At 55.4% G+C, this 25,434-nt stretch overlaps 1 protein-coding gene and 1 long non-coding RNA gene across 3 annotated transcripts; one reads left to right on the forward strand and one right to left on the reverse strand.

Annotated features, from left to right (window-relative positions):
- Positions 1-1,022: 1,022 nt before the first annotated feature.
- Positions 1,023-21,839, reverse strand: LOC131498305 (angiotensin-converting enzyme). 2 transcript variants are annotated; one of them, XM_058705420.1, is made up of 25 exons: positions 21,387-21,839; positions 20,616-20,783; positions 19,923-20,019; positions 19,024-19,167; positions 18,374-18,565; positions 17,694-17,791; positions 17,101-17,273; positions 16,490-16,713; positions 15,991-16,135; positions 15,593-15,691; positions 15,253-15,375; positions 14,698-14,909; positions 13,883-14,019; positions 12,333-12,491; positions 12,021-12,108; positions 9,680-9,823; positions 9,334-9,525; positions 7,876-7,973; positions 7,501-7,673; positions 5,385-5,608; positions 4,927-5,071; positions 4,582-4,680; positions 2,260-2,382; positions 1,726-1,913; positions 1,023-1,543 (listed from the first exon to the last, which is right to left on the reverse strand). In XM_058705420.1, exons 1-25 carry the CDS (start codon positions 21,675-21,677, stop codon positions 1,314-1,316), a joined length of 3,966 nt encoding a protein of 1,321 aa, XP_058561403.1. In that variant the 5' UTR covers positions 21,678-21,839; the 3' UTR covers positions 1,023-1,313. The 2 variants fall into 2 exon arrangements, with proteins under 2 accessions (XP_058561403.1, XP_058561404.1); XM_058705421.1 differs by lacking the exons at positions 14,698-14,909; positions 15,253-15,375; positions 15,593-15,691; ... (7 more) ...; positions 20,616-20,783; positions 21,387-21,839 and adding an exon at positions 14,157-14,660.
- A 1,449-nt stretch (positions 21,840-23,288) lies between these two features.
- On the forward strand, positions 23,289-23,824 carry LOC131498307 (uncharacterized). Its single transcript, XR_009255373.1, has 2 exons — positions 23,289-23,419; positions 23,710-23,824. It is a non-coding gene; the product is annotated as an uncharacterized LOC131498307 (long non-coding RNA).
- The last annotated feature ends 1,610 nt before the right edge of the window (positions 23,825-25,434 follow it).

The following is a 25,434-nucleotide window of genomic DNA, read 5'->3' on the forward strand; positions in this document are numbered from 1 at the left end:
CACTCATTCTGCGAGTGTTCTGCAAGACAAGCAAACATTTGTAATAAATTTTAACTTGATAAATGAGAGATGTCTTGCAATATGAGTAGTACATGATGCTGAATGTCACACAATCACAACAGAGCCAATGGTTCTTGAACTTCACTTTGATATATGAGTGCTTTGGATTACCAGCATGTTTCTGGAAAGAATTATGCTCGCAAACCAAGGTTTTAATGTATACCAAAATGTCAGTGGTGCTTTTCTCTTGGTGTTGATATAAAGGGCTTTTATTGTCTTTATAGTTTTCTGTATTTTCCAAATTTTCTATACTAAACGTATAGATAAAAGTTATAAAAATGTCCCTCAAAATGCTACTTCCTCAAGCCCACATTGACTTTTTGAGGGAAGGCTCAGGGTGAGAGAATGAGCTTGGGGGAATGGGAAGGGGTGGCCTCCGGAAGTTAATCCCTGTGTGACTGCTAGCTCTTGCCAAGCTCCAGCATTTAGGGCCCTTCTCCATCTGGGGTGAAAAGGGTCTAGCCTTGGACCCCATGGGCAATATTCAAATAGCTCTGTCCAGTCATACAAGTAGACACGGAGCTGGTGCAGGCAGCCTGAGGTGACCAATGCGGTCAGTTCTGCACCCTCACTGAGTCAGACACAGGCAAGGTGCTCTCCCCCTGGGACCCGGAGGAGAGCCAGAAGTCTTCCATCTAAAGGACCTGCCATTTATGGGAAAGCTGGGGCAGGGCTCCCGAAGCACGTGGAAATGGAAGGCCGGAAGCCCAGAATGTCTGCTCCCTCCCCCGTCTTCTTGGGTTGGTGCCGAGGCTGGGCAGGGGCTGCTGGCCACGGCGGGACATTGGCTGACTGCCTGGGCTAGGGGCGGGTGCTGGGGCCAGAGCTCCAGGGCATTTTCCCAGGCTCTTCTTGGAGGAGGATGAAGATGTCCAATGAAGTGACCCACTTGACTGCCAGGAGGTGGGAGAGTGTCCCAGTCCCTGTCCCTGGCTTCCCTATGAGGGACACAGACTCAGATAGGGGAGGCAGGTCCTTTAATTGTATTCACAGAGAGACTGGGAGGGGGCTCCATGTTAGGTGGCCTGCTGCCCAGGGACTCGGGGGCAGGGTCTGTGGGGGTTTGCGGTCTGGAGGGCAGATGGTCAGTACGGGACTCTAGACATGGTAGTGGGGGAACAGGGTGGGAGGAGGGGGGCTGGCTGAGGTGAGCCTTGAGAGGAGCAGTGGGTCCTCTGCCCACGCCCCCACGCCCCCAATCTGGTCTCTTGGTGGCAGAAGCTCCCCGGCAGGCCCAGCCCAGCCCGGTCATCTCAGGAGTGCCTCAGCTCCACCTCGGAGCCAAACTGGGGCCCATGGTGGGGCTGGTGGAGGCTGTGACGGCGGATGCTGAAGAGCCGCTGGGTGAGGACCAAGGTGGCCACCAGCAGGGTTACGCCCAGGAAGAGCAGCACCCACTGGCCCACACGGGCCTGCTGCTCCTCTAGGTCCAGGCCCAGGAAGTTGACACGGCCGTTGCCTGGGACGGGGCCTTCTGAGTGAGCTGGGCAGGGAAAGCAAGGAGAGCAGGCGATGGGCAGGCTGTGGGCAGGCAGTGGGCAGACGGATGGGCAGGGCTGGGGCTTGGTTAGGCTCGCTTCCCTGTTCTTACTCTGAGGTCAGACTGCAGTCTGCCTGAACTGGGGAGGGGGCTGGCCTGGGGCTGAGGGGGATGGGGTGTGGTACCAGAGTTTGGTGTCCAGTTGTACTGAGGCCAGCCCAGCTTCTCCCCGTGCCGCCCATTTTCAGTGAGAAGCCAGTCCAGCAGCGGCTTGAAGTAGTTCATCATGGCGGACGCAGACATGTTGGTCTGGCCTGTGATCAGCTTCATGGCTTCTGGCCATGGCTTACTGAAGCCCAGTTTCATGGCATCCCTAGGGGAGTACCAGAGAAGGGACACAGAGTCAGTCAGAAGGACAGGTAGGGAGGCTTGCTGCTCCTGCCCCAGCCTAATTCCCGCCTTCCATGTCCCCTCTTCTGGCCTAAACCTCCTTTGGGATTGGGAGGGCTTGAGCAGGTCTGGGGGTAGGGGATGGGAATGGGGGAGGGATGGTTGGGGCCCAGAGGGCTCTAGTTCCCCATTGGGGTGGCACATTAAGGTCTGGCACAGGCTCCACCTGGGATCCCCAACCCAGACGCCAAAATGGCAGGTTTTCCCAGAAAAGCCCCACTGGGGTCAGAGCATGGGAAATGGTCAAAATAAAGCCAGAAAAGACTCACGCCAGGCGCTTTCCTGCCTCCTTAGACTGGTAGATGTCACATGTGTGCAAGGGGCCCTTGTGGCCAGCTGCCTGACACAGAGCCTCGTGGAACTGGAACTGAATGACAAAGCCGACAAAGTACCTGGAGTGGAGGGAAGCATGGTGTGGGGTGGGGTGGCTGAGGACCTGTGCCACCGAGCCCCAGTTGCCCATCACCTTCCACTGCAGCCTGGGTGTTGCAGGGAGCTCACCCTCTGGTCTTTAGGGTCTTCAAGGCTCCCTGTTCCCATGCCTCCCACCCGAGAGGCTCCTTCCACGTCTCGGGAGGATCTTCTTTGAGGAGCTCTGGGGATCACTCATGGGTGAGGAGGGTCAGGGCAGAGCCCTTCAAAGATTTGGACAGTTGCTTCTGAGGCAGTAAGGTCTCCATCCCTGGGGTGTATGCAAGTAGAGGCCAGGTGTTGCCTCAAGAGTCCCACGCTTCTGGCAGGGTGGTTTGGGCAGGGAAGCCAGCCCAAATGATCCCCTTTATTCCAAACAGCAGGGATTCCCTGGTATAAATCTGCAGGTCAAAGCCAGAGCCACCTCTGCACTTGGTTCAGAATGTCCCAAACCAGCAGCGCTGGCCTCCCACTTTGAATGCTGGGCATAAGCCATGTGCCACTAACTTTCCTGGCATTTCTTAAAAGTGCTTTGCCAAGTTTGCTGGTCAGAATTTGGAATGTGTCTCCTTTGCCCACCCCTGCCCTGGAGAATTATCTACTCTAAGCTTAGAAGCTAACCATTCACTTGGGCCTGGCTTTCACATGAAAGTGAGTGCCAGCTTGGAAGCTGGGAAACCAGTGGAGAAGGCAGGTGGTAGCCCTCCTCACAGGTCATCCTGGTACATTGTTCATCCAGGTTGGGCCTGTTCTAAGGGCCCTTGGATACCCCTTGGTCCCCTGCCCACAGCTGCTCTCTGGAACATCTGAGAAGGCTTTCTCTCCTTTCCTACACAGTGGGAACACAATTCACCCACCCTACACTTCTTTATTAGGTCCTGACTATATGCTGACATCATGCCAGGTGCTAGGTTGGGAAGGTGGGCACCATGAGCACGAGCCTTCCCCCACTGGGCTTCCAGGAACCACAGGTGGCAAGGGCTGGAAGTGACCAGAGCCCTCCTGGGACAGCCCTCCTTGCCCTCTGCCTTGCTTCACACGTGGCCTGGGCTATCTGCAGGTCAGGGACACACAGACCCTCCCCTCAGATGTCCCCAGACCCTTCTCTACCAGGAGGGTCCCAGACCCTACAATTACCCTTCCTAGCCCTCAGTAAGTGCTCTCCTGCAGCAGGCAGAAGGGAAGGGCTGGACATGTCTACACTCTGGCTACGTGACTCATAGCGCTGGTGTGTTTACATGTCCCAGTTAAGAGTGTAACTTCAGGGGTGCCTGGGTGGTTCAGTCGGTTAAGCGTCCAACTCTTGGTTTTGGCTCAGGTCATGATCACACGGTTTTGTGAGTTCAAGCCCCACATTGGGCTCTGTGCTGGCAGCACAGAGCCTGCTTGGGATTCTCTCTCTCTCCCTCTCTCTCTCCCCTGCCCCCTGCTAATGCTGTCTCTGTCTCTCTCAAAATAAATAAATAAAAACTTTTTAAAAAGAATATAAATTCATACTAGTGCGTTATGGCCACCATTTCCTGATCATGCTCTGTATTGGACAGTATGTTGAGAAGTTAAGTTCTGCTACAATTTTGTGAAATCTGCTACGATTTCACAGGTGCAGAAACTGATGCTCACAGACACTGAAAAATTTGCTTAAGGAAACAAAGAAGTGGAAACAAGATTTGAACCCAGTTCTGCCTGACCCCAGAACCCAGTTCTGCCTGACTCCATGCCCCTGAGAGCATAGCCTCCTAGTCCAACTGGGTCTCTAACCCTAGTTTTAGTGTGTAGAAGGTCTTCCAGGTATAATTCCAATTATATCACAGGCAATATGTTGAATATATATTAAAGAAATCACAATCTTGTTTAAAAACAAAACAAAACAAAACAAAACAAAACAAAACAGTGCTTAGCTCTAGCCATGGGTCATGGGTCATGGTTAATAATGTTAACTATCCAACCAAGGTCTTGTAACCATTAGCCAATTATAGTAGAGTTTCTGTTTTCAAATGCCTGGAGGGTAGAGGCTCTCATCACATCAAAAGTGTGAAACAACAATGAGCCTTGGTGGCAGGTAAGTGGCCTAGGCACAATGTGCCATGCAGCCAGGCCTCCCAGGTCACCGAGACAGGTGGCTCCCCACAGGGCAGTAACGGCACTTTGAACATTGAATAGCCTCCTCCCTTCCCCTTTACCTGATATAAGGCACACTTGAAGGAACGTGGAATTTGGCCCCTGGGTCAAAGTCCCCTTGAGCCCGGGCCACTGGGGGGCAGAGGCCCTGGTACTTTAGCCTGTCAAGGGGAAAGATGTTGGAGGGAGGGTTTGGGGAGAATAAAGTCAGGAAGAGTTGGTATTTTTGAGGTGAAGGGTGAACCTTGCCCCGGGGGTTCCACTGGACAGTCCAGATTCTGGTGTGCTGTGCCTCTGTGCACAATCACCCCCTGTGCACCTCATCACTTACACACACACTCACATATACAGATACCCATGGAGACACCCCCCCCCGAACCCACACCCCCACAAGATCATTCTAGAACCTGAGGTTCCACCACTCTTGGTTGTAGTTCTCCTTGGTGATGCTTCCATCAAATACCCTCCAGCGCCACTGGTCGACGAGGTAGCTGAAGGGGACAAAGGCGATCTTGTCGAGTGCCATCTTCATCAGAAAATTGATGTCTTGCTCTGCCAAGGGAAGGGAGCCTGGTCACCAGATCTCTGCCTGCCTCCTGCCACGTCCCAGTGGCTCAGCCATGATGGGTGTGCGGTGGGTGGAGAGGGGAGGAGTGGGCTCTGTGCCCACTGGGTCTAGCGACCTGCCTCTTGGGCTGGTATGGGAGTTCCATCCTCCCGGCTCACCCTGCTGGTGGCCTCCTTATTCCCCACTGTTCTGTCCCAACCTCTGCCTATGAGCCATCAAGTCCCCTCTCCCAGCCTCCCAAGCTCACTGCCCCTTCTTAGTCCCTCTGCCCACCAGGACTTCCCATTCCTCTCTCACCATAGCCGCCACCCTCGCTACTCAGCAGGTTGATACTGTGGAGGTGCTTGGGGGTAGACACTGAGAGGGCCAGCACATCTCCAATGGCCTCGTGAAAGCCAGGGTTGGCACCCTCCCGGAAGGTCACAGGCAAGTCCTTGTACTGCATGAAATACTGTATGTGGCCCATTTCATGATGGGCCACCACCAGGTCCTCCATGTTCACAGTGGTGCACTGCTTGATCCTGGAACACGGGGGGTGGGGCAAAGGGACCCGCTGTCCTTACTGCATACAAAGCAGACCCCCATCAATGCTATATGCAGGGAACACAGCTTTATGGGAAGGAAAACCAAAGGAGGTATGGAATGAGCCCGAGAAGGAGGGAATCTGAGGGTCAGAAGCCCCTACAGCATGGTCATCCAGGCCATTCTTCTGCTTCCAACTTCTCTGAATCACTCCAGCCCTCACTGCCATGCTGTTTTCTGACTGTGCAAAGTACTTGCTCAAAAGGCATAACTGAGGCTTCGCACTCAATTGTGATTAGCGCAGAACTTTCTAGAATGTGGATTCTGTGTTTTTCATGCACACATTTTGTCTCTTCCAAGACTTAGGTTTCCTGAAGGGAACAACAGTTATTCTGAGCTTTTCTACATCCCATGTGCCCAACACCAGCAAACACATTCACCCAGGACTTTCGTGGTTAGGGCTGAAATGACATCTACAGAGCTGTCCACATCAGAGGCCCAACCTCGCCCTTCATCTTTCCTCATTCTCTTTTGTGAGCCGATCAAATTCTCCCTTGGATATAACCAAAACCCTTCAGTTCAGTTGACCACATTTTTCTGCCATTGTATTGGGATGGGAAGAACTTCCTGGCATCCTGGTAACACCGAGGTTGGGGTCTGCCCACCTTCTCCTATGATTCCCCATACAAGGAAAACTCCCAAGAGAGTTCTCAACCCTCTGATTCTGTACATCCATCCCTACAGCTGCAGTCCTCATGCCTTTGAAGGAAGGGCCCAAGGATAGGCAATCCCGTGAACTCTGGCTGTTTTGTTCTAGTCTCTCTGTGTCCACTCTTACTAGAAGAAACTTCATCAATAGTGGCAGATCATCTTTGCCACTTCTCCCAAGAGGTGGGGTCTTCTTTTCCTTCTTTGCATCTGTGACTTGCTTCAGCCAAGAAAATGTGGCAGAAGTGACTGTGTGCCAGTTTTGGATTTAGCCTTTAAGAAACCAGGCTGTTCTTGCTTTCTTTCTGGGGGATGCCGACTGCCAGTAAGAAATCTGACTGCCTGACTGTCATACTGGGAGGAAGCCCAAGCTGGCCTGTAGAAAGATGTTCCCACCAATCCCCAGCTTCTCCAGTCATCCCAGTCCGAGGACCCAACATGTGAGTACAGAAGCCAAATGAAGCTTCCTGTCCCAGCACGTGCCACATGGAGAAAAACTGAGGTACCCAACCAAGAGCCAGAACCAAGGCTCCAGACACATGGCCCCACTGAGCTACACCAGCATCTCCAGCCATCAGAGCTACCCCAGCTGAGGTCTCCATCATTGCACAGCAGGGACAAGCCATTTCCACTGCATGTTGCCTGCGTTCCTGACTGATAAAACCACAAATATAAACAAACGGTTGTTCTATGGCACTAAGTTTTGGGGTGGTTTGTGCATCTGTCTATGCAGCAATAGACAACTGTCCTCCAATGAAGACAGCTTCTGAGCCTCTGCCAATGGTGAATATGGATCTGTGCAAAGCCCCCCATGGTCTCATGTACCTGTCTGTGTCAAGACACATGCACCCAGGAAGATGGCCTGCTGTAGGCAGAGGTCACTCCAGAATGAGGGAAGGCTGGGAAGCTCTCACAGTGCTCACCTAGCACTGGGACCTTGGGCACTAACCAAGCTAGTGAAGCTAGTCAGTGCTTGAGAAGACCCTCACCTCGTAGACAAGGCTCCCCTGCCAGAAGCCAATGGCCAACCCGAGGCCAGGCCCAATGCTCTTGACCTTTCATGCGAAGCTCTGGCCCCTGTACTTGTTTCTGCTCACTCTGGCTGAGGGGACAATAGTGGAAGCTGTACTTGGTTCATCTCCTTGCCCACTGATAAGGTCCCCTGGCTGCAACCTGGACACACCTGAAGTCCTTGCCATTGTAGAAGTCCCAGGCAGAGGCGTGGCACACTACTTCCCGCCCGTCAGTCGGCTTTTCTAGCATTGACTTGTTCCAGAACTCAAAGGGCACAGGCAACAGCCCCAGGGAGGTGAAGAAATTGTCCGCTTCCTCAAACATCCTTCTGGGTGTCCAGCCCTACAAGCAGAGGGAGCCCTGCCAAACTTGGGGCCTCTGGGGACAGACTGTGTACTGCGTCAGGGTGGGGGTTAGGAGAGGGCTCAGCCAGAGGGAATTCCTGAAGCAGAGGCCTTCTCCCACCAAGGCAGAGGTCTCCCCTCCCTTGTGCCTTGGGGTTGCCCTGGAGGGGCAGAAATGTGATGAGGGGCCCAGTGCGCACCTGCTTTATCATGGCCTCTGTGGCATCTATCTTGGGGGCTGAAGGGAAAGGCACCACCAAGTCATAGATGTTGGACCAGGTCTGAGCCCACATGTTCCCTGGAGGCAGGGAGGGGAAGAGGAGAAGGCAGACAGAGGAGAGAGAGATGTTATTTCTTACACTCAACACCATCACCCATGGAGAAGGAACCAGATCCCAAGCCTTATGATCACAAATGTATCCCGAGCACCTGCTATTTGCAAACCGTGCTGGGATTTGACATACATTGTTTTTAGCCTGCACATACAGCCCTGCTTTGAGTGCCAAGGGCTGAGTTCTAAGCCCCAGCTCTGCCCCCACTCTGGGGGCCACTTGGGCGTAATGCCTCCTTTTCCTGGGGTCTGTGTTTCTCAGTCATCGAGCTGATATCTGCTCCCACATCCTTGATCAAGGATGGCTGGTGTCTTGGGCTACAAGGACCCGAGAGACTGAGCAGGAACTAGACCCAAAGCTGGATGAGTTTCTGGAGTCTCCCTCACGGTTGGCAAATGGTCTGTGGCCCCGTCTGGCCTCTCTGCTCATAGTAACGAACCCCCCAGGGATGTGTTCTCTGTGGCTCGACAGGGACAAGAACCTGGTGGCCTCCGCTCTGCTCTAGTCCCTGCCAGCCCTCACTGTCTTCCACTGCCTACTTCATTCATTCAGGGCATTGGAGTTTACAACCCCTGAAAAAATGAGGGTTCAAAAGTTGGGATGGATCTACACTCTCAATATTCTCTGTTCTCCTAATTCCTCTTCGCCTGAGTGTTGTCCTTCTAACTCCCTACTGCTACTTTTTCCATCTGTCAGAATCTCTCACCTTTTAAAAATTTTTTTTTAATTTTTGAGGGACAGGGTGAGAGCACACGTTTGAGCAGGGAAGGGCAGAGAGGGGGACACAGGATCTGAAGCAGGATCTGTGCTGATAGCAGCGAGCCCGATGCAGGGCTCAAACCGTGAGATCGTGACCTGAGCTGAAGTTGGATGCTTAACCGACTGAGCCACCAAGCCTTCCCAGAACCTCTCATCTTTCAAGGCTCTGCTCGTGTGCCACTTCCTGGGAGGGTGGGGGGTGCTCACTTCTCATTCCCGGCCCCTTCCTCACCACCCCTGCCCAAGCATCATGGGTCATATGGTCTCCTGCGATGATATTATGAATTCTGTCACTGCTCCACCCGTGGCGACCTGCACCGAGTGGCTCTGTAGCAAGTGTGCTAAATGCTAGCAAGGGGCTCGTCTCCCCGAACCCAGCTGCCACCCGACCCCGGCCCCGGCAACATTCCCTCCAGCCTCACACCCTCACTCCCTCCACCCGATACACCATCGTAAGATCCTGCCCAGCCTGCCCTCTGCCATGTGGAGAGCACCGGCCCCACCTTTCCTCATCTGTGTCTGTCCCCCACCCCGCGCCCCCACCCCAGGCCCAGTCCTTGTGCTCACCCAGCAGGTGAGCTGGAATGGGGCCCTCCAGGTTGATGTGTTGGGGCCCGTAGTGGCGGTGCAGGGCCCGGCGCACGTAGGCGTGCAGGTTCAGGTAGAGCGGCTGCAGCTCCCTGTAGAGCTGCTCCAGGTCGCGTTCCAGGGTTGGCATCTCGTACATGGCTCTCCAGGAGTCACCTGCATCTTCGTAGCCTGCAGAGGGGGCACAGGCTCTCTCAACACCTGACCATTCCCTGAGCACCCTCTGCCCCGCCCCCACTAGGACCACCCTCTCACCAAGGTTAGGGGCTCAGAGGACCCCTCTGAGGGCCCCAGAGAGCCCGAGATCTTGGCCAGAGGGACTCACCATTGAGCTTGGCAGCCTTGTTGGCAAGTTCCACATATTTGGGGAAAAAGGGGAGGATTGCTCTCCCCACCTTGTCTCGCCAGCTCTCCCAGGCCCACAACAGATCTTCATGTTTCCGGGACGTGGCCATCAGATTCGTCAGATCTGGGGGGCGTGGGGGGTAGTGACTTGAGCCTCCAGCCCTGGGCTCACCTCCCACCTCCTATAAGGTGATCTTAGTCATAGGAGTTTGGAACTCGGATAAAATTGGTGAACCTACGTCAAAAGGCCTGTACAGGCAGTGAGTCTAGTGAAATGGGAGAAAGGGCGGTGCCAGTCCTACAAAGACTTACAGGGCGGGTGGCTCCAGGGTCACGCTGCCCGCACACCACCTCAGGGTTGCAGCAGCCTTGTGAAGGGTGCGCAGGTTTGCACATCAGCGTTTTGGTGACATGGCGGGTCCCCCCAGCCAGGAAGTGGCCCAGCCAGGCACAAACCCAGACTCCAGGGCTGCTGCTCCCCACTGATTCCCTGCAAACCCCTCTGTGGGAGGGACAAACGGCTTGGCCGTCACAAGACCTGAGTTCCTATCTAGTCATCCACTGACCCGAAAATTACCTTGCAAGTCACAGGACCCCCCCTCCTTTCCCTACCTTTAAACATTTTTTATTTATTTTTGAGAGACAGAGAGAGACGGAGTGTGAGTGGGGGAGGGGCAGAAGGAGAGGGAGACACAGAATCCGAAGCAGGCTCCAGGCTCTGAGCTGTCGGCACAGAGCCCGACGTGGGGACCTAACTCACAAACTGTGAGATCATGACCTGAGTCAAAGTCGGGCGCTTAACCGACTGAGCCCCCCAGGTGTCCCTCCCTATCTTTAAAATGGGGATAATCCAGCACTCATGGGGTGGAAAAAATCAAAAGGAAGCACGAGGCCCCTGAGCAGGGAGTGAGCCTTGTTGGTCACTGAGTCCTCACAGGGCCCCGGGCACCTTACGCTAACGGTTAGTGAACCGGACTGAATAAAAGGATTGCTGTGAAGACAGTACAGAGAGCCATCCCAACATCATCAGGGAGCCCGGAAGTCCTGGGTCTGTGTCCTGTCAAAGCCACGGGACTGTGCGTGTTGCCTCCTCAACATAGATTAAGTGGAGCTGACACACACCTCTCGGAGCTGGGGTGAGGACGGCCTGAGCTCATGTGTCATTTTGGAAGCCTCACACAGACCGATGGTGGCTTCTCTTTCTGCCTGAGGACAGCATTTGGGGTCCCCCCACACCTCACTGACTCGCGTTCTCTGCGTTTCAGAACGTGCTTCATGATATCTACTTCTCACAGAGAATAAAGTACATTCAAATTAGTTCTGTTTAGGGAAAAAAATGTATTTTGAGAATTTCACCTCTGCCCTCTGCCGCTGCGAGTATTCTGTTTCGTTGCTTCTTAGTTTCACTAATGGCAGTGCTCTGACGGCCCAGGCCTGGGTTAGGAGGCTAATTGACGGGGGGAGGGAGGCTGAAGGCTGCGCTCCCTTTAATGGTCTTCTCCGTAAACATGCACATACACATGCAGGCACACATATGTCTCCGCTGTGCTTTGCGTGCATACCCATGTATACAAACCGTAGGCCAAACCCTGTCTCAGGAAAGCCTTCTCTTTCTCCTGTTTATTTTCCATTTCCCCTTCTATTTGTCATTGTTCTAATGTGGGAGTTGGCAGGAGGGCCAGGAAGAGATGGTTTCTGGGTAGCGATTCCTCAGGAGAAGAATGTTTGAGCCTCTGGCTCCCCAGCCCTTGGGAGGGTGAGTCAGGAGGGAGGAAAGGACATATCTGTGTGCAGGTACTTGGGTGTCCAGGGTGAGGCTTCCAAAAGGGAGAAGGTAAGAAGCACCAGCCAGTGTGGAGAGAGAAAGGGGACAAGCGAGAGCTGGTCCACTCCTTCCAGCAGGAAGTGGCTTCTCTGAGCTGTGGCTTTGGTTTTAGGGGGGAGGTGGAGGGTGGGGGCCAGGGAAGGTGGGGAAGATGTGGACAGGGTGGAGGAAGGAAGGTGCTTAGAGTTACTATCCCTAGTCGGGCATCTAAGCACTTGGCACACAAATCTGAGGTACCTCCTACTCTGAAGGGGAGAGCACACAGAGGAATCTAGGGGGTCCCTAGAGGGAGCAGATGGGCAGACGGTCCAAAGGAGGGTTGTGCCCCATCTAAGTGGTGGCAGAGAACCCCCTGGGGGAAAACAGAGGAGTGAACCTCCTGGGCGCACCGACCCCATGAGTTAGGAGACCCTGACCCCCCTTCCATGGGCCAGCACCCCTAACACGGTCAAGCCCAGCATCCCCACCCTCCCTCTCACTCCCCACATGCCCTCACCAGGCTCCAGCTGCAGACAAGTGCCATTGGCGTGGCACACAGAGGCCACGCTGTAAGTGGTTTCCATGTCCAGCAGGATCTGGTTGTACTGCAGGAGGAAGAAGAGAGGCTGTACCCCTTTGCTACCCGTTCTGCCCCAGGCGCCATCATGGGCAGGGGGCACTATGGAGCTGGAGGAGCATGTAGGTGCACGTCAATGTGGCAGATGTCATGACACAGAGGAAGAGGAAGCAGCTTGAAGGCCAGACTCCGAGCTAGGACCTGGTCCTGACCTTGGATCTTCCCCTCCCTGCTCCGCCACAAGCCACATACCTCCTCCAGCTCCTTGGCAGGCAGTGCTGCCCGCTCTAGGTCCTGAATCTTCTTCATCATCCGCTTAATGCTGTCATTCTGGAAGCTGGTCATATCAAACTGCCTGGCCCAGGTGCCGAACTTCAAGGTGTGGTTTGCCATCTGTATGTTCTTCTGTAGCTGAAGGCACAGGGGGAGAGTGGACCGTGGCATGAGGCTCAGGAGCTTTGGAGTGGCCTCTGAGAAGGAGGTGCCATAGGGGGAGCAGAAGGGACTGAGGGGTGCAGTGAGGGGGCAGTTTTATCAAGTCCGTTGCCTTTGCCGCAAAGACCCTCTTCAACCTGGACTGTCTATAATGTCCTGGATGCAGTCCGTGCCCCTCAACAGATAGCCATGGTCACGCAAGACCTATCCTGGCAGGGGAAAAGCAGGGGAAGCCCACCCTGTGTCTTGTTAGCAGACGGACAGGTTGGCATTAGTTCTGTGGCCTCTCTGAGCTTTAGGGTCCCATGTGTAAAATGGGAATAAGATCACTGGTTTTGCAAGGCTACCGAGGAAGAAATGAGGCAGCAGATGTAAAGCGCCAAGGAACTGTGGACAGCACACACAATGGTCTTCAAGAAATGCTAGTTCTTGGGGCCCCTGGGTGGCTCAGTCATTGAGCATCTGACCTCGGCCCGGTAATGATCTTGCGGTCTGTGAGTTCGAGCCCCGTGTCAGGCTCTGTGCTGACAGCTCGGAGCCTGGAGCCTGCTTCACATTCTGTGTCTCCCCATCTCTCGGCCCCTCCCCTGCTTGCACTCTGTTTCTCTCTCTCTCTCAAAGATAAACAAACGTTTCAAAAAAAGAAAAAAAGAAATGCTAGTTCTCGGTGGCTCACCTCGGTATAATCTGCACTCACCACACAGGTGAAGAGTGGAGTGAAGGGAAGCTAGTCCTTGCTGTGATGGCAAACAGGGACTTTCAATCTACAAATCCACCTTTACTGTTACTTATTTATGTACAAATCATTTTTAATTTTTTTAACATTTATTTATTTTTGAGAGAGAGAGAAAGAGGGGGGCGAGGGGGAGAAAGAGAGAGGGAGACAGAATCCAAAGCAGGCTTCAGGCTCTGAGCTGTCAGCACAGAGCCCGATGCGGGGCTCGAACTCACGAACTGTGAGATCATGACCTGAGCTGAACTTGGCCACTTAACCAACTGAGCCACCCAGGCGCCCTTATGTACAAATCATTCTATTGCTAACAACAGACTGCTTATTAATCAGAGACAACTTCTTTAGGCATTGAGCATTTACCCACCCAAATCTGAAGTTGAGTATTATTTTAAATATTTCCTCTGGATTTTTCACAAATCCTGACAGCCTCCCTCCATACACACACACACACACACACACACACACACACACACACACACTGAGTGTGTGGGGGGGAGGGGGCAGCTGGCTCTGTCTTCGGTTTTAAGGATTGGTCCCTGGGAGGAGGAGCAGGCACATGCGGTGTGTGTGTGTGTGTGTGTGTGTGTGTGTGTGTGTGTATGGTGGGGAGGGGGCACATGGACAGGGTCCCTACCAGGATCTTGCTGGCCTCTGTGGTGATGTTGGTGTTATAGTTCCAGTTAGCCTCAGCATACTCATTCCATATCACCTGGGATCTTCGGTCATATTCCTCCACAAACTTTCTAGCCTCCACCTCATCGGTCACCAGGCCTGTAGGACAGAGTAGAGGCAAACAGACAGGCCTCCCCTTGCCCTCTGCTGCGGGTGGGCCCAAGCCTGCCACTGTCCCTGCCTCTCCCTCCTCACCGGCCCCCCCAGGCCCCGCCCCGCCCCCCAGCCGGTCCCACTTGGGTTCTGGGTTGTCTGGCTGCTGGTTGTTGTCTGGCGAGTTGTTGTCTGGCTGCTGGTTGTTGCCTGGCTGGTTGTTCCCTGGTTGGTTGTCACCTGGTGGGTGGCCTCCTGGCTGGGGACCAGCATGGGGTGCCCACAGCAGAGCAGGAGAAGGAAGAGGCTAGGCAGTCCTGGAGCAGCCCAACCTTGGCCCATGGCCACAGGAGAGCAGAGCCCTGTAGCCACAGCCCCCCTGGCCAATAAGAATGGAGCCTGCAATGTGACCTCATAGAGCAGTGTGCCTGCCAGCCTGCCCCCAGGGAGGGGCCTCAGATCTGGGCACACCCTCTCTAGAATGATGGGGAAGAAACATACCTGTCCGCCACCCCCCTCTCCCCCGCCCAAACCAAGCTGTGATGAGCAAAGGCTCTTTAGGGCAGGGCACCGGGGCTCAGCTGGGAGCAGCTCACCAGGAACCAGGAACCAGGGGCCTGTGTCCAGAGCCCAGAATCGGAGAGTTGCTTTAGCACCCCACCCCACCCTCCATCAGGGCTTTACCAATGTCCTGTGGGTAATTGTGGGGTACTGGTGGCCGCCACTGGTATTCCGGCCACCCCAGCACTTCGCCGTTGCGCTGATTCTGCTCCTGCAGCCACCGGCTGACCGGCTGGAAGTAGTTGAGCAGAGGTTGAGCATCCAGTGTATCTGAGCCAATCGCCTCCTTTAGCACCTCCTGCCAGGGCCGTGAGGAGCCTGACCGCAGCGCCTCCCTGTCAGGCAGAATGGGCACGGTGGGCACAGGGGGCACAGACCAGCATCCAGTACTGGTCCCTGGCCCACCTCTGTCCCCCACTGGCCTGCAAGAACAGCAACATTAAGATTCTGGGGAACCAGGAGCTCTGGGAAGGGGACAGGGATGTTGTCTCGTCCCGTGCTAGCCAGACGGCCCACTCTGTAAATACTTGCGAGGAAGGAGGGGGTGGGAGGGAAGAGAGTCTCCCTCTGCCGGCAGGGCCCTGTGACTTTCCCATGAGCAGCCAGTTGCCTTTTAGACACATCTTCCTTCCCCCTCTCCCCTCACCTCCCCCTTGCCCTCTTGATCCCCCCACACACCTGAGCTTGGCCCCCGCCTGGGTGGACTGGTAGATGTCGCACTTGTGCAGTGGGCCTTGGTGACCCGCCTCCTTGCACAGGGCTTGATGGAACTGGAATTGCAGCACAAAACTCACAAAGTACCTGCAGGTACGGGCTGGGTGTTAGGGGGGATGGTGGGGGGGGGCCCTTGCGCGGGCACCATTCAGCTCCCCACAGGGCAGAGGCCAGACGGGGGAGAAGGGAAAACCAAGCCTGGCTCCAGGGAGAGGCCCACTTAAAATTCCAGGCTCACGGGGGCCCAGAAGAGCATGGGGACAAGCCCTGAAAACTGGTAGGGGTTGGGGGGGGGCAGTAGTACCTGATGTACGGTGTTACATTTGGGACATGAAACTTAGCTCCGGCATCAAAGTGCGTTTCATTTCGGGCAATTGGAGCACAGATTCCCTGATACTTGGTTCTAGAAGAGGATTGATAAATTGTTTTAGGATGTAAGGATTGCATGAAGGCTATTTTAGCCTTTGCAAAAAATGCTGTTAAGCAGGCATTCCCACCTTTCCCACGGGGGCCATCCCTTCCCCTCCTGGTGAATTGGGGAAGACTTCTTGGAGGAGGGAGTTTCAGGCAGGACAGAATGTATGGGGAAAAGGGTGAGGCGGGGGGGGGGGGCGGTGTGATGGAGGCAGGAGGCTCCTGGTTGTCCAGGAGAGTGGGGAGGGCCTCTTGGGATTAGGCCTTTCCTGATTCCCCTTTGCTCACCGAAGATACCACCAGTCAAAGTTGTAGCGGGAAGGAGGGGTTCGCCCACTAAAGACCCCCCAGCGCCACTGGTCCACCAAGTAGCCAAAGGGCAGGAAGGCAATTTTTTCCAGTGCCATCTTTAACAAGTAATTGATGTCACTTTCTGTCGGAAGAGGAGATGAGAAGAGAGGTCAGAGGGAGATGGGGGTCCAGCTAGGGCAGGGTGGGCCTGGGCAGGAGCCGGCGGGAGCCAGCAGGTGGAGGGGCTGGCAGATGCAGAGAAAGGAAGGCTGGCCTTCAGGACCACGGAGCCCTGCTTGGAAGAGGGCCCTTGGGCAGTGTCCAGGTGGGACTCGGGGTGGGCTGTGAGGCTCCGGGTGGATCCCCAAACCTGCCTGACCTGGGGCAGAGCAGCAGAAACAGGAAGGGCAGGTGGGAACACGGGCAAGTTGAGTCCTGCCGTGGGATGGAGTGGGGTCTGGGTAGGGCCGGGCCGGGTCCTCTCCACCCCCCATACCCATGTCATTGCTGACATTGTCCAGCAGGCCAATTTTGTACAGATGTTCAGGAGTGGAGACGGAGAGCGCCAGCACATCCCCGATGGCCTCGTGGAAGCCAGGGTTGGCCCCTTGGCGCAGGGAGACAGGCTGGTCCTTGTACTGCAGATAGTACTGCACGTGGCCCATCTCGTGGTGCACCGTGGACAGCTGGTCCATAGTGACCCGCGTGCACTGCTTGATCCTGGGGCAGGGAGATGGCGAGGGTGAGGGTGAAGGACAGGGCAGGGACTAGAGCATGGGGAGGCTGGCCCCTGAGGGAAAGGGACCAGGCGGGCGCTGCCCTGGGCCTTGAAGGAGCTGGTGGAAACATACGCATCCTTTGCCCTGCCCCAGCCCACACTCAGGCCTTTGTCCTCCATTCCAATGTACAGAGTTGCTCCCCGGCAAAGCTGCTAAGGGAAGGTGGCCTAGACGGTCTCATATGCCCAGTGGCCTTGGAACAGACCCAGTCCACCAAACAGTGTTGGGGCTGGGGTAGAGGTTGGCCTGGGAAATGGCTTTCCTGTGCCCAGGCTGCCCACCCTTCCTGAAGCTCCAGAAACCCCCCTTTTCCCTCCCATGTCTAGACCTGAAGTCTTTCCTGTTGTAGAAGTCCCAGGCAGAGGCGTGGCACACCACCTGACGCCCATCGGTTGGTTTCTCCAGCATGGACCTTGTCCAAAACTCAGGAGGCATGGGCAAGAGCCCCAGGGAGGTGAAGAATTCCTCTGCCACTCGGAACATGTGCGTAATGTTCCAGCCCTGGTTTGGGGGGGTGGTGGTGCAGGTCCAGGTCAGGGACCAGCAGAGGGAGCTCACTGTGGCTGCCCCAGGGGCGGGTCTAAGGGTCTCCCACCTAGATTCGCTCCTTGCTCGGGAAGGGCATCTCTGCTCTGTGGCCTCCCTTCCCAGAGGCAGGGCCCCTACTAACCATAGTGGATAAACAAAAGTAGACGGCTGCTCTCACCCCACCTGTGGGATCCTGGAAGGAGGGGCTGGCACCTCACCCAGGACACAGACCCCAGATCACTGCTTGTACACACACTCAAGGCTGCTGCTATGTAGAAAGGGCAGGACTGAGGTCCCTGCCCTACCCATCTCTCTCACATGACTTCTTCCTGCCCTTCTCCCCGTGTCTGACTACTTCTTGCTGCCCCCACCCTGGCCTGACTCGAAACTTACCTTCTTCACCATAGTGCTGGTCACGTCGAGACTGGGCTTGTTAGGAAAAGGCACCACCATATCATAGAGGTTGTCCCAGCTCTGGGCCCACATGTCCCCTAGACAGAGGAGGGGAGCCAGATAGCTTAGTTCCCTGCCTGCTTCCCCATATGTGCTGCTGGGCAGCTATCTGGGTCCCTGGCACCTGGGCCCTGGGAACTCAAGGGTAGCCTGCTCGGCCGGCTGAACCAAGCATTTTCTAGATCAGTCCCACTCAGACTCCTGAATGCTCCAGGATCTCTGGGGTTGGCGGTGTGAGCCCACATGATGCTGCTGGGGTCCTTCCTGGTGGTGCCGGGGTCCCTGCCTCCCAACCCTGAGGCAAGGCCACTGGGCTTGCACCCTGGGGCATAATCTTATCCCTTCCCCACTGGATGCAGTCAAAGCCTTCAGTGTGATTCCTAGCTCTGCCTTTTGCTAGTTCTCTGCCCTCTGCCAAGTCATTTATGCACCTCAAACTTCAGAGTCACTGTCTGAAAAGTAGGAACAGTAATGGTGATGAGAAGGGCCGCCTGCTATATGGGGTCATGGGGTGAGCTACGTGGGCTTGTGTGTGAGAGTGGACAGGATGATGCTCTAAAATGTGAGGCATGAGGAGGACAATCCATGGGACATGCATAGAGGCAAGGCAATGCCCTTACCCAGCAGGTGAGCAGGGATGGGTCCCCTGAGGTTGATGTATCTGTCCCCATATCGGCGGTGCAGCGCACGGCGGACATAGGCATGGAGGTTCAGGTAGAGGGGCTCTACTTGATGGTAGAGGTGTTCCAGATCCTCCACGAAGGTGGGTGAGTCATACCAGGAGCGCCAGTAGGCCCCCGTGTCTGAGAAGCCTGGTGGAGGGGGCAGGGGTGGTATTGGGGTGCAGCTCAGGTCCCAGGCTCTGGCACTTCCATGCCCAGCTACTTCTTCGCCATTCTCCCGGCCTGCGGCCCGTGTATCCGCCAGCTACTTAGAAAAGATGGCCTGGGGACCACTGCTCTGTGATTTTCCAACTAGGGGTCATTCCAACTCTAGCTAAATAGATCCCGGAGAGGCAAAGACGAGTGCTGGGGCTCTGAGGTGTGACAGGAGAGGCAGGCAAGAGGGCCAGTGTGAGAGCCAGGCAGCAGCCCAGAGGAAGGCAGACGGGGCTCGAGCTGGTTCTGTGCGACCTTGGGTCAGTGTACAGAGTCACTGCAACACTTACTCTTTCTGGGGTTGGGCTCAGTGGGGACAGTAGATGATGGGAGAGCACGTTGCCGTCTGGGAAGGGCAGTGCTCACACAACAGATGGGGTGGGTAAACTCACCATCCTGCTTGTAGGCCTCATTGCTGAGGGCAGTGAAGTTCTGGTACAGGGGTTTCAGCGGGATGCCCACAGCATTGTGCCAGCCCTCCCAGGCATAGAGCAGCACGGAGTAGCTTCTTGATATAGCCATGATGTGGGTGAGCTCTGAGACACAGGTGAGTGGGGTCAGGTGCTTCCTTTGAAGGCAGCGACGGTCTTCAATAAAGCACCCATGCTGGTCTTCACCATCTCTACCTGCTTCCTCAACATCATGATGCCCCCAAAGCCAAGGGTTGCCTATAGGCTGGGTGGGATGGGACTGGGAGCTATACAAAGAGAGCACCCAAGAGGGGCCCTTGTCCCTAGGAAAGGGAGGTGGACAAAAGGAGGACATCCAGAGGCCAGTTCGAGACAGACTCTTCATGGCTCATTGGTTACAGTGGCTAACCTCAGGCTGCCTAGTGGATGGAGTAGGGTGTGGGCGGAGAATAGGAAGGTATAAGCAGAAGTCACAAGGGTCTAAGGCCTGTGGAGGGCTCTTGGGAGACTGAGAGGATCCATAAAAGGGAAAACCAGGCAGCCAAGAGGAAGGCTAGTAGGGATGGGAGAGGCCAAAGAACGCATGGGGGTGGGGGTTGGGGTGGGGATGGGAGCTGGAGGCTGGAGGTTTCAGAAATCAGATTGCCCAGAGAAGCAAGGGTGCGGGGGCATCTGACAGTCCAGCCTCAACTGGAGGTCAGCGCCTTTGGGTTTGGATTTACCCACTCCCTCCACGGCCCCTCCCATTAAACATACCCTCTTTATGGGTACAGCAGGGCTGCAGGGGTGGGGTGCGGTGGGGTGGGGTGGGGTGGGGTGGGGTGGGGTGGAGAAGGGCCGGGAAGCCCCAGCAGAGAGAGATAGTAGGGACAGAGCCATACCTGGGTCCAGGGACCAGCAGATGGCAGTCTTGTTGGGATAGTAGCAGACCTTGGCCGTGGAATAGATCCTGTTCATGTTGCTTAGCAGAGAGTTGTACTGGCGAGTTAGAGTTGAGAAAATGTTAGTAGTGAACAGCCCTCAGAGGTAATGTGGCTGCCCCCTCCTCTTTCTGCTAGGAGGAAAAGGAGGCCCAGAGAGGGGATGTGGCTTGGACAAGGCCACTCAGTGGCACTCAGGGCACTTCTGATCACTAATACACTGATTCCCCTTCCAGTGGAGGCAGCCTGTGGAGGTGGAAACAAGTGTCCTTAGAATTTGGGATGGGGTTCAAGTCCAAGTTCAGCCACTGCCTTGCAGTGAGGGCAAATCCCTCTCACTCTCTGGCCTGATGCCTTCTCAGTCCTCCTCAGTCTTTCTAAGGAAGCCCATTAATCCAACCAGACTATGGAGAAATTTTGAAAAACCCCTTTTCATCTGTTTACTTGAATTTTGCTTTCTATACCCCATCTCCAAGGAAAATCAATGTTTCAGGAAGCCATTCTGTGCTTACAGAGGCTTCCCCTACAATCAGGGTGCATACAGATCCCAGGGTCCCTCCCTGCCAGGCTCTTCCCCACCACCACCACCACAGTGCAGCACTGGAAGGCACACTGGCCATTTCTGCCCCCACCCCTCAGGTCCACCAGGCCCACCTGCTGCCGCTTTGCCACAGGCAGGTTGGCAGGGCCCAGGGTGCGCACACCACTGATGACCCTTCGCAGGATCGGGTCACTGAAGTTCTGCCAGATTGGGTCATACAGGTCCTTAGCCTTCTGGCCCCAGATCTCAGCAAACTCCTGGTTGAGCAGGGCTGCTTCCTCCTATGGGCACCAGAGGGGATACAGGGGAGGCCATGGCACTGGAGAAGGGTTGGAAGACCAAGGGCGCCTGGAGACTGGGGCTTGCGGGAGCACTGCTCCCTCCTCTGGGGCCTTCGGGGTCAGGAACTGGGGGAATCTGCCTAAGGTGGGCAGTGGAGCAGAAATTGGGGCTAGAAGAGAGGCAGGTGGAGGAGAGGGTAAATAGACAGTGATGAGCAGTGACAGGAACAGGAGACAGGGGTAGGTTTCGGCTACAGAGGATGAGGACCCAGAGCAGAGTGGGCACCCTCAGCGCAGACTGCCGCTGACCCAGCCCGAGGTCATCCCAGGGAGCTGCCACCTGGGGGGGTAGGGGGGTAGGGGGGTGGGTCGAGGTCGGAGGAGCCAGCTTTATCCATTTGGTTCTTGTACTGGGCACCCACCGCGCGTCTGATGGGGCGGAGCGGGGCTGGGGGCGCGGGCGGGTTCTCACCTGGTCCCCGCGGCTCAGGGGTCGGGGGCGCGCGCCCAGCTGTGACTTCCCGCCCCCCAGCGCCCGGTCGCAGGCCTGTGATTGGGCGTCCGGGCCCCGCCCCCGCCCCCGCCCCGGGCCCGCGCGCCCACCTGGAGCCGCGCGTTCTCCTCTGTGATGTTGGTGTCGTACTCCCAGCTGGCGACCGTGCTCTGGTACATCACCAGCTCGGCGCTCGAGTTGAAGCTCTTCACGAAGAGCTGCGCCCCGGCCTCGTCGGCGGAAAAGTTTCCGGGATGCAGCTCGGGGTCGAGCGCCAGGGCGGCGGGCGGCGGCGGCAGCAGCAGCGGCAGCGGCCCCGGCAGCAGCAGCAGCAGCAGCAGCAGCGGCAGCGGCAGCGGCGGCAGCGGCCCCCGCCGGTGACGGCCCGACGCGGCCCCCATGGCGCGGTGCGCGGTGTACGACGCGGAGCAGCCCCTTCTCCCGCGCCGCGCCCGCCCTGCGGATTATAAAACCCCGCCGCCGCCTTCCGACACACCCCCACCTCCCCGCCCCGCAGCGCTTCCTCCTCGGCTCCAAAGTCCCCCAGCCGCGGGCCTAACCGAGCGGGGCGGGGACCGACGCTTCCTGGCCCGCCCGGGCAGGGGCGACTGGCCGGGGAGGGGCCAAGGCGGCCCCCTGCGAACTGCAGCCGGGGGCGGGGGCGGGGGGGGGTGGTGGCGGTGGCGGAGGGGGCTCAGGTCAGGCTCTCACAGAGGAAGCTTGAAAGGGGGACCCCTCCACACACACACACCTCTGAAGCTGAGGGAGCCAGCAGTTTGCTGGAACACCCGTCTGCACACGGTGCCCTCTCCCTGCCATCACCCAGCCTCGGCGCAGGCCCCCGGGAGCCCGGCGGTCTGCGATGCTCAATCTTCCGGCCTCACCGCCCCAGGCCTCTCTGGGTTCCCGAGTGACAAAGTGGGGGAGCTGTCCGCAGCGCCGCTGGTGCAGCAGAGATGGGGTTAATGATCAGTCACCGGGTCCGGCTTCTCCGCCAGGCCTTGGGGGGAGGGGGTGTGGCCTGCACCCGCGCTGGGAAAGTTTCGGCTTTGGAGGCTGGAGGCGCCCCGGGGGAGGTGCCGCAGAGATGCTCAGAGCCCCCGGCGCACCTGCACACTGGGTGGGGGACTACCGGGAAAGGGGGGAAGAATGGAGGGGGCTGTTGTGACAGGGTTCGCATAGAGGGACGGGAGGGCTGGCACACATGCCCTCTTCCCACTGGGGACACAAGCTGTCAGTCGCTTACACAGAAACAACCACACAGGCTTGCAGGCTCTGAGAGCTAGAGATGAGCCTCCTGATGGGAAGTACCCCTTCACTGACAGATGAAGAGATCAAGACAGGTTGAGTGGCTGGCTCCAAGTCCCCTCAGGCCTCCACACCCCTCATTCTTTCCCTGTCTCATCCACGTGTCCCTCCAAGTGACAAGCACAGGGAAGGGAGAGAATGGCATCTCCCCAGGTTGTGGAAGCTGAGGGTCCTCCCCTAACTCCTCCTGGGGGCATCTGTCCCCAGAGGTGGGAGGACCCTATATGTGTGGATGGAGCCTGAGGCTCTGAGGGACACATGGGCTCACCTCGTCCTGGAGCATGTGCAGGAGGCCGTGACCTGAGGAACCCCGAGATGGTGCCGTCTTGTCAGACGACACAGTGCCAGGAAGACAGGTGTGGAGGAGGATGGGGGTAGAGGTGGGTTGAAGAGGAAGGTGCTCTCAGGGGGTCCTCATAGCTTGGTTTTCCATGCTATGAGGGCAATGAGCCATGGGGCACACAGGTGAGCTGCTGTTTTCTGGGAAGGAAGAGTCTCCACCGGAGGCTTGGGGGGGGTGGGGGGGGTGGGGGGGTGCGAGCGACACCCTTTCAGCCCCTGGAGGAGGGGGGAGGAGAGGAGGATGGGTGCAGTGCAAAAAGAGCGTGAGGCTTAGCTTGTAACCAGGGAGCCTTTTTCTGTCTTCAGGAAAGAAACCCCAGGAAAGCAGGATGGAGGCAGGTTTCAGCCAGGGCTGCCCTCTGAACCACATCCAGGACGATGGTAGAGCAGGCTGGTCCCCTGTCAGGTCTGTGTGGCATTGTGATGATGTCTACAGAACATCTGGGTTCGGCATGGAGCAGTCTCTGCTTCGCCGAAAAATCACAGAAGAAAGGTAAACAGGTGGGAAGATAGTCTAATCCCTGTGGTTTGCGTGGAGCAAACTGATGCCAGGGCTGGTCGGAGGCGTCACTGCACCTCTCTAACGGTCACATTTACTATAATAGCTTGTTGAGGGGTGCTGCTTCCCTACTACGCCATCAACTCCAGGAGACAGAGACTCTGTCTGCCTTATTCTCGGGTTTTCCTAGAGCTTAGCACAGGGCCTGGCACAAAGTAGGCCCTCATGCAAGGAAGGGGGGACGTGGATAAAAGGAATAAACACCAATCATATTCACTTTCCAGGTGGGAGGCTCACAGCCTACAAGAACAACAGGAAGAGCCAGACCTCACTAATCGGGAATTTGCAATAACATTGACACTGCCTTGATCCCAATGAGTAAAAGTTAAAAACTTCTCACTCTCTTTTTAGGTTCTTATTCATGAGGGAGAGCTATAGTAAGAATACACCTTACATCTGGATAGCACTTTAGACCTCCTAAATTCTTTTGTGGAAATTATCTAATTTGATATTTGCAATAACCTTGAGAGGTAGGAAAGAGATAAGGTCCTTTGGTCAGTCAGCTGCTTCCTGGCTGCCATCAAAACAATGGAGGGGTTTCTGATTCCTATAGGAGGAGGTCACTGTGATTAGGCCAGTGCACAGCGCTGTGGATGCCTGACCCAACAAAGGAAATGCAGTGTGCTTGGGAGATCACTCAATATCTCCACCTCTCTTCCAGGGGAGGAGAAATCACCAGCTACCACAGATCGAGGAAAAAAAAAATCGCTTAGAAAAATATGCTCCCAAATGGAATTAAGATTGAGAGTCTAGAAATAAACCCTTACATTTACATTCACTTGACTTTTTGATAAGGGTGCCCAGACAAATGGGGTGGAGGGAAAGGGAAGAAAGTCTTTTTAACAAATGGTTCTGGGACAAACTGGATTTCCACATGCCAAAAGACGAAGTTGGATTCCTATCTCATATCATTTACAAAAATTAACCCAAAATGGATCACAGACAATGTAAGAGCTAAAATCATAAACGTATTAGAAGAAATATAGATATAGGGGTGCCTGGGTGGCTCAGTTGGTTAAGCGTTCAACTTTGGGTCAGGTCATGATCTCATCGTTCATGGGTTCGAGCCCCACGTTGGGCTGTGTGCTGACAGCTCAGAGCCTGGAGCCTGCTTCTGATTCTATGTCTCTCTCTCCCTCTGCCCCTCTCCCGCTCAATCCCTGTCTCTCCCTCTCAAAAATGAATAAATGTTAAAAAAGAAACAACATAGATATAAATCTTTGTGACCTTGGATTAGGTAGTAGTTTCTTAGATATGACACTGAAAGCACAAGTGATAAAAGAAAAATTAGGTAAATTAGACTTCATCAAAATTAAAGACTTCTGTGCTTCAAAGGATACCATCAAAAAAAAAAAATGAAAAAGACAACCCACGAAATGGGAGAAAATATTTGTAAAGCATGCATATAATAAGGGACTTGTGTCCCTCTTGAGTTGTAAGAACTCTTACAACTCAACAAAAAGACAAATAACTCAGTTTAAAAATGGACAGAAGAGGGGCACCTGGGGGCTCAGTCGCTTAAGTGTCTGACTTTGGCTCAGGTTCTGATTTCTTGGTTTGTGAATTCAAGCCCCACGTTGGGCTCTGTGCTGATGGTGAGGAGCCTGCTTGGGATTCTCTCTTTCTCCTCTCTCTCTCTGCCTCTTCCCCACTTGTGTGCTCTCTCTCCCTCAAAATAAATCACCTTCAAAAAAAACGGGCATAAAGGGGCGCCTGAGGGGCTCAGTCAGCTAAACGTCCGACTCTTGGTTTTGGCTTAGGTCATGATCTCACAGTTTCATGAGTTTGAGCCCCACATTGAGCTGCCAGAGCACAGCCTGCTTGGGGTTCTCTCTCTCCCCTTTCTCTCTGCCCCTACCCCTCTCTCTCTCACTCTCTCTCAAAACAAATAAATAGGTAAATAAATAAATAACTGAAAAAAAATGGGCAGAGGATTTGAATAGACATTC

This window comes from Neofelis nebulosa, chromosome 16 (assembly GCF_028018385.1).
Source record: "Neofelis nebulosa isolate mNeoNeb1 chromosome 16, mNeoNeb1.pri, whole genome shotgun sequence".
Taxonomy (NCBI): Eukaryota; Metazoa; Chordata; class Mammalia; order Carnivora; family Felidae; genus Neofelis; species Neofelis nebulosa.